The sequence below is a fragment of the Pimephales promelas genome, chromosome 20 (genome assembly GCF_988280905.1).
Source record: "Pimephales promelas chromosome 20, fPimPro1.hap1.1, whole genome shotgun sequence".
Lineage (NCBI taxonomy): Eukaryota > Metazoa > Chordata > Actinopteri > Cypriniformes > Leuciscidae > Pimephales > Pimephales promelas.
This window is the reverse complement of record NC_142788.1, coordinates 27,961,437-27,969,453: the sequence shown is the minus strand read 5'-3', so window position 1 is coordinate 27,969,453 and position 8,017 is coordinate 27,961,437. Positions and strand designations below refer to the sequence as shown.

General features: G+C 37.3%; 1 protein-coding gene and 1 long non-coding RNA gene across 3 annotated transcripts; both read right to left on the bottom strand.

Annotated features, from left to right (window-relative positions):
- Nucleotides 1–864: 864 nt before the first annotated feature.
- Nucleotides 865–4,334, bottom strand: LOC148970671 (CD48 antigen-like). The gene is made up of 5 exons (XM_089124701.1): nucleotides 4,203–4,334; nucleotides 3,609–3,926; nucleotides 3,445–3,504; nucleotides 2,732–3,004; nucleotides 865–2,616 (listed from the first exon to the last, which is right to left on the bottom strand). Exons 1-5 carry the CDS (start codon nucleotides 4,261–4,263, stop codon nucleotides 2,477–2,479), a joined length of 852 nt encoding a protein of 283 aa, XP_088980827.1. The 5' UTR covers nucleotides 4,264–4,334; the 3' UTR covers nucleotides 865–2,476.
- A 1,056-nt stretch (nucleotides 4,335–5,390) lies between these two features.
- On the bottom strand, nucleotides 5,391–7,853 carry LOC148970670 (uncharacterized). 2 transcript variants are annotated; one of them, XR_016148289.1, is made up of 5 exons: nucleotides 7,603–7,853; nucleotides 7,444–7,523; nucleotides 7,205–7,282; nucleotides 6,794–6,823; nucleotides 5,391–6,578 (listed from the first exon to the last, which is right to left on the bottom strand). It is a non-coding gene; the product is annotated as an uncharacterized LOC148970670 (long non-coding RNA). The 2 variants fall into 2 exon arrangements; XR_016148288.1 differs by having other exon boundaries at nucleotides 7,444–7,853.
- Nucleotides 7,854–8,017: the final 164 nt, after the last annotated feature.

The following is an 8,017-nucleotide window of genomic DNA, read 5'->3' as shown; positions in this document are numbered from 1 at the left end:
CTATACCTCCAATTAATTCCAACTAGGCACTTTTTTTTTGGTTTACATTTTTCATGTTTACCTTGAAGGATGAAGATATATGAAGGTCATTAGTATTAAAAGTTTTATTTCTTCAAAATCAACTTTTGTATGTTTTTTCCCTCTCGGTAGTTTCACTTCTTTAATAAATGTGTAGCCTTCTGGTGTAATTATTAGTTTTCTTTTCAGAACAAGTGCCTCAAACTCAGCACTGAATATCTTTGAGGTCATCTAAATCCAGTGATTATGTCATCCTAAAAAGCACTCACTGCCAGTTCGGTTTAGACATCGGATTTGGTTTAGTTTGTGTTCTGGCATTCTGATGATCCAGATGTCGGTTTCACAGACAAGAGTTAAGCCTAGTCCCAGATTAAAATGCATGTTAGTGCCGTCTTAAATGAAAGTGACTTGCACTGACATATCTTAAGATGTCAGTGCCATTGTTTTTAATGCTTTTTTCTAAGGCATGTTTAAAAACAAAAGTTACTTAATGAACTAAGGCCAGCTCCAGGCTTAATCTAAGCCCTGTCTGTGAATCCGGGCCACAGGGTGTTAAAAACAAGGGGACTCATTGAAGTTTCTTACAATCAGCCAATCACAATAGATGGACAGATGGAGAGCGGGCCATGGGCAGTCATTGGTAGTGCCAACTGAGGCTGCATTAAGACATTCACTCATGAACTTCCCAAAGCAGTTCCCTCGGGGGAATCCTTGCTGCCCATTTGAAGTGTTTTCCACTTCGTTGAGTTGGTGAGGAAAGTTTATTTAGGCAAACCCTCAACTCCTCAATTTTGACAAAGGGAGCGAGTCTACAATTGTGACATCAGCAACTTGCACAGCTCAGACTTAATTTAACTGAATATATTTTAAGTGATCAGGGGCTTATGTTCCATTTAAACATATTTCAAGGGTTTCGCCAGTAGTGGGAATTCATGCAATGACGTATCCAAGTGAATGAGACAGAGGAAAGTTAGCAAGGGAGACTTTGAATTGAGAGACATGGTGTCTAATTTACAATATTATTCTGAATTCAGCCCCAATTTTTAAGGAGCAAACAAGTCAAATGGTGTGGATGAATGGAAGATAGCCCATAGTTTGGTTTTGTTGAATTTGTTACTTTGAAAGAAATATTTAAAATGGCACTTTATTTTATTTAAAGGGGTGATGAACTGAGAAATCAAATTTTCCTTGAGCTTTTGACATCTAAGAGGTCATCATATTATAAGAATATCCTGTAAGTTTCAGAACTGAAAACGTCCTAGTTAGTCCAATAAAAGCTTTTATTGACACCAGGCTCAGCAAACGACACGTTTTTCAAAGTGGGGAACTATGACGTCAAAGAGGATAAAACACCACCCCCGCAGAAGAAGATCAACGCCTACTTCAACACGGCCGGTTTAGCCCCGCCCACCGATTCGCACATTACACGCATATCTAAATAACATAGATGCCTACCTCGTGATGACAAACCGGATCGAGATACCGAGCAATAAACATGCCGTTTACAAAATGTTGTGCAGTGCCTGGTTGTGGAAAAAGACAGTCGCTGCATAAGCTTCCTCTGGATTCCAATAGGACTGCATGGATAAACTTTACTTTTAATGACGTTCCAGCTGATGAGTAAAACATTGTCCGTCTGTTTGCTTCATTTTACTGAGGATTGTTTTGTAAACAAGAATGGATTTGCAGACCGATTAAGAGTAAAGAACGGTGCTGTGCAGTCTATACTGGATCTGACAGGAATGGTCCAACACATAGACTCTGGGTCAAACATGTGTGGACGAATCATTCCGGTTGCCATTTTACAACATTGGACGTTTTCAAAACAATTTCCCCCACATGGACTGACCAGTGAGTTGAAACTCATAATATGGAAAACTGTTATCCACTCACAGCAGTGGGGGTTTACTTCCAAGTCTTCAGTGCGAGACGCCCATACAAACCCAGCGTTTTTGAGCTAGGCCCAAAACTAGGGTAGAAAATAGCCTATTACTTATTCATTTTAATGTTTTTGAATGTAAAAACCGAGCGAACATCATCAGTTGACCTCAGACAACAACAACAACAAAAAAAAAAAAATTAAAAAGCCAGTTCATGACCCCTTTAAAATAAAAACAGACAATGGCACTTCATGTTAAAAAGTTAGCTGGGCACTTAGATGGCAACATCTCTTCACACAAAGTGGTTTCATAAAGCTCATACCTCACTGCAGAAGACATGCCACTAGACCACTTCCTGTTCCACATAAACAACACTTCCTTTTCACTGAAAACTCAGAAGATGCGTTCGGGAACATCTGAGCTCTATGAATGTGGGTTGGCAGAAAGGCAGAACAAAAGAATCATCTTTTCCTTAAAATATTACCTCTTCAGAACAGGAAATCAAAGTACAAACACACCTACAAACTTGTGTTTTGGCCAACACAAATACATCATTAGAAACTATCATGGCAGTCTCTTTAGCACACGGATGGAGCTCTTCCCCGAGCTGGGCAGAACATCACATGCTCAACCAGAAAGAAAACAGTGGCAATTCCCACCAAACCAGACAGAACCAGTCGGATCAGAACCTCAGTGATACCACAATGCTCCGGACAATCTGATAAAGAAGAGAGAAAGTGACAGGCGTGAAGTCGACAACTGTCATCGTCTATTAAAAGACACATAAGCTACACAGCGGTCATTGCGGCAGGAAGAGATGAGACATTGTGCACCTTCATGTGGTGGGCAGATCTTTTTCACGTGAAGATGAACGGTTGTATTGCTCACTGGATTGGCAGCCGTGCAGCTGTAGGTCTCTGGATCATTATAGTGGAGCACTAATGGTAAACTCAGGTTAATGCTGAGATCAGGATCGCTGGTATGGTTCACCATTTCACCCCCTTTGTACCAGGAGATTGACACGTCTCGTTCATTTTTTACAGAACAAAGCACAGAACAGAGTTCTTGGTTTGGGTCTTCCATCACCTGTGATTGCGTCAATGACCCTGGTATACATCAGATCATAAGGTTACTCTTTTACCTTTAAATGTAACCTTTAAGGTTACATTTTAAAGTTAAGACAGTTTTTAAGCATTTTTGACTCGCTTTTAAAAATCAAACTATTGCTTATGAGCCCATGTAGCTGCCAGTCAGAGTCTTGTGTGCCACTGATGTACAAAAGTTAAATTGTCAATCACTGGGTTGCAATTTATGCTTTTTTTTTGCTTGTACTATAACTGTAAAGGTGGTGCATACAAATATCTTGCCAGTTAGAAGAAAATACGTACGGAAATTGGGATGCACACTTATCATCACTAAATGGGGGAATGGGCTTGCCTCACAATAGTCTACTGTTGCTGTTTGAACTTCCAATGTTGCACAGCTTCTAATATTACTGTCGTTACTAATCTTGAAAGTCACTACTGGGTAAGAGAAAAAGACTTACCTTGCGCTTGGTTTATACTAATCAGTGAGTTAATCCTGATGGCAGGAACAGAAACTGATTCTTTACACACACACAGAGAGAGAGAGAGAGCGAAATCATTATAAGCGAAATCATTATAAATAGTGATCACAAAAACAATTGTATTGGCTGCAACTAAATCTTACCATAAACATCAACTTTGAACCTGTTCCATAATGTTAATTTAGTGATGGTGACTTCATAAAATCCAGCTTCACTGGTGCTGATGTTCCAGATAGTCAGTGCTCCAGTTTCTCTGTCCAGCTGCAGTCTGTTGATGAATCTCGGTTCATAATGAGTGAAAACTGTTCCTTTAAATAGCTGTGCTATACGAGTAGTTCGGCTGCCATTGTCATACAGCCACATTACTTCATCATCTCCCTGTAGCTGAGTAGCTCCTGTTTGCAGAGTGACTTTTCCCTTCATCATAATCTTTAGCTCATCCAACTTACCATTCACTACATCTAAAAATGTGTTAGATAAAAAGCAAGAATAAAAACAAACAGACATCAATGACAATTAGACAAGAGCTGGTAAAGCTATTTTTAAATAACTATTAATCTATCGTACTTTCAAGTATGTTAGACATTTAACGAGATATATTTTTTAGTGCAAATTAAGTTTGCATGACAGAACCAGGGTTTCAAATTGTCAGCATGCAGCCTAACCAATGACAACTACTAAAACAGTCATCTGCTTGAAAACAAAGACAAAACAACATCAGATTTTAAATCGCTTACCTTTCATGCTGATGAAAAACACAGTGTAAGCCCACATGCTGGAGAATGTTTTAAGAAGCATTATACAATACTATAAATTTTATAGTAAGAGTGCCTGTTGTGTCTGCTCGACTGGTGAGCATTTAGTGAAGAAGATCGTCTGTGCCTCAATTACTTTTACCAGGAAATGACACTGACCATGAAATCAGGTATACAAGATGGCACTAGATGGCATCAAAAGAGCCTTTAATGGGGGTTTATCCATGATGGGTTGTCATATATATATATATATATATATATACATAATTAATTTATTTATTTTAAGCAAATAAGCTTTTCACTTTTAATAAAACAATTCTGTAACACAACATTTTGTTTTGTTTTTTGCTACAATTAGTTAGCTTCTCTATTAAACACGAACGGACAATTAACTACTTCTGCAGCATTTGTTAATCTTGGTTAATGGTGCAGTAAGCGATTTCTGAGAAACACTCTTGATATTTGAAATCGACATCCAAACAAACACACGCCTCCCTTCATTGCTCTGCCCCCAAAATACACAAACAAGCAATGCAAGAGTGAATATCTCTATCATATCTGAAGCGAAGCAAAATAATGAAGCGAAGAGAACAAATGAACGACAAGAAAGAACAAAAAAAAATTAATATTCAGTACACAAGTAAATATATTAAGCAAGTGTTTGTTGTTGGTCGCCAGCAGCTACAGACAAACAATGAACACTCACAAACGTCCTGTTACTATAGCTAACATTACAACAACAGCACATCTTCGTACTAGCAAAACCAATGCTACATGCGTATGGAGCAAAAACAACGCAACCGCTGTGTCCATTTTCAGGACTTCCCACTCAAAACTTTTCCAATATTAACACCCAAAGCTCTTGCCTGATCATAACCCTTTTTTTTCAAAGTGATATTCCTCTAACCTTTTCTCTTTTGTAATGCCTCTCTGCCATTTCTCTTTCTACAGTCTTTCATCAAATCTCACTCTTGCTCAATCTCTTTCCTCCCCCCATTATGAGTGGACACACCCCTACTGCTGATTGGCCCACTCTCATGATATACTCGCTTATATACATTTTGTTAATTTTGAACAAAAAAATGTTACGGACTGGAGCTTTAATTTCAAAGTTTATTAATACATTTTAAAATAAAGTTACTATTAATTAATGCATGATACATGCGATTAATAAATGCTGTAAAAATATGCATTGCTCATTATTATTTCATGTTAATGAATGGGACCGAAAGTGTTACCATCAATCTTCTGACACTTTTTGTTCTATGGTAAAATGTAATATCCTTAAATCAAGTTTACACAACTCTAAATCAAAGCTGATTATTGCAGACAAACCTCTACTGTGCATCGGCTGGACGGTAAAAAAGCAGCTCTAATCTAAAGCCTGTGATAATCTGACAGTGATGTCACTGGAAAGCGTTCATGACCAATGATGTCTTATGTAACTCAGATTGTGTTTGGTGAAATCAAAGGTGTTAGAGAGAGAAAGCATCAGGACACATGACAATGACGATGATAAAGTAACCAATAACAGGATAAAAAGGGAGAGAAAAACAATGAAATTTTGGTAAAAATTAAAATTCTGTCATCATTTAGTGTCATATATCGTTCCAAACCAGACTTACTTTCTTATGTGGAAAACAAAAGGAGATATTAGGCAGGATTTTATATGTTCTTTTCCATACAACAATAGCTTACCAGAAAAAAAGGAGATAATAACAGTTGTCCATTGACTTTAACTATATTTGCAAGTCATATGATGGCTTATTTTGTGATTAATCCATTCTAAATGTCTTATACATGTGTATGATTTTAATACTGTACATCACCTGGTTTCAATAACATCTATATAATCATTTTACCATTTTATAAATTATTTATATTTTCTCGTTGTGTTTGCATTATCATCATCAATTATAATAGTTATAGGGCAAAAATATTGCTAAAAACAGAAATATGCTAAAAACACGAACTATTGAACTATAAGGAGAAAAAGGATCCAAAATGGACTATTTTATAAGCATTTTTCTCTCTCTGTCCTTCTCAAATCTAATTGATTCTATAAAAGAGGATCGGCAAATGTAATTTAAAAAGTATCAGTGATTAATAAGGCCATGACTGAGGAGCAGGCACATACTCATCAAATCAAATGAGCATCTGTTGTGCTGCAGTAGAGCTCTTGATGGAGGAGTGCACACAGATGGCATTTCATTACAGGTTTCTGCATCTCTGACTCTGGGACCAGTGTCCTGAACCAGTTACCATAAAATATCTGAAGTCAACTGATCCTAGATCTGCTGCCAAGGTGGATGGTCTTTTGGTAAGAATGCCAATATTTTTTTAGTTCCTGAAAGTGTCCTGCATGCAAGAAGATATCTTAAATGAATTGCAAGAAGACATCTTAAACCATTTGGCCTAATGCTTAGACAGCCCGATTTGTAACCTGAACTTGTGACACCCACACACACACACACACACACACACACACACACACACACACACACACACACACACACACACACACACACACACACACACACACACACACACAGATTATATCATCATTTACTAACCTTCATGTTATTCCAGTGACTTTCTTCCATCTGTGGTGTAGAACACAAAATAATTTGAAGAAACTATTTTCCATACTATAAAACTGGAGGACTAGGGCTGCCAAGCTTTAAAAAAGTGACATTACGTCCCATAAACATATTCCATACAATTGAGTCTTTATTTTTATCTTAAGGCGAGAAATAAAAATATTTTTTGCATTGTTCATAAACGGGTATAAATAAATTAAAATATAATATAGTAAATAAATAAAATATAAAATAATACACAGAACATTAATAGGCCTAGTTAAATATTTACTTTAGAAAAGGGGAATTTTGTGATTAATACGTATACTGACTTCATAAACAATATATAATACAATACTCAGTACTCACATCAGTAATCTAGAATAGATAAAACCAAAATCAAACCTTGTGTCATAGATCCTTGTGCATCCCGTTGCTCCTTGTAAAACCGATGCAGGAGGCCCTCTAGTGGTGATGATGGACCTTTAAAAAAATAAAAAGTTCAGAGCAAAAAAGAAATGAGCGAAAATAACCTATTAATAATAAATAAAAGTGCACGACGTGCAAATCGGATATCAATCAAGTGCAATATAAACATGTTTTATCAAAGCATCGGTCCCGAACCGGCATCAACACTAACTTACATTTCAACATCTGCTTCCTCCTTCTCACGCGTCTGCCGTGATTAAACTTCTCCACAGTTGTTCCATGAAAACACAAAAAGCTTTGAAGTGATACATATGATTGTTTCTTCTTTTGAAAGAGGTTTGAAAGATTAAAAGGTAAACAACAACGGGACTAACCGGTTTTAGTCTCAGCATTTGTCATCCGACAGCAACTGCTAGTGCTGTCATCGGAAAATAGTTTACCCTACTTCCGGTCTCGGCGGCCATTTTGTGAAATAGGCCGACTGGCCTGGAATGCTACAAAGTCGTGATTTACGTGCTCAAAAACCTGCCTGGAACGCAGCATACGTATGTCAAGGTCATGTGAAAATGTAGAATACTTTTATAATATGCCAGTAATACTAGAATACTGTTTTAAACATGATAAATGCAAGTACATACTGCTTCACATACTTTAAAAAAAAAAAAACCTGTCAAATAACACGTCCATGCCAAAGCGGCCATGATGTCAATGCTCAAAATCGGTTTCTGACGTAGGCTACATGAAGAAATCAAGGCCGTTTTCACAGCACTGAAACCCAGCCGAGAGGAA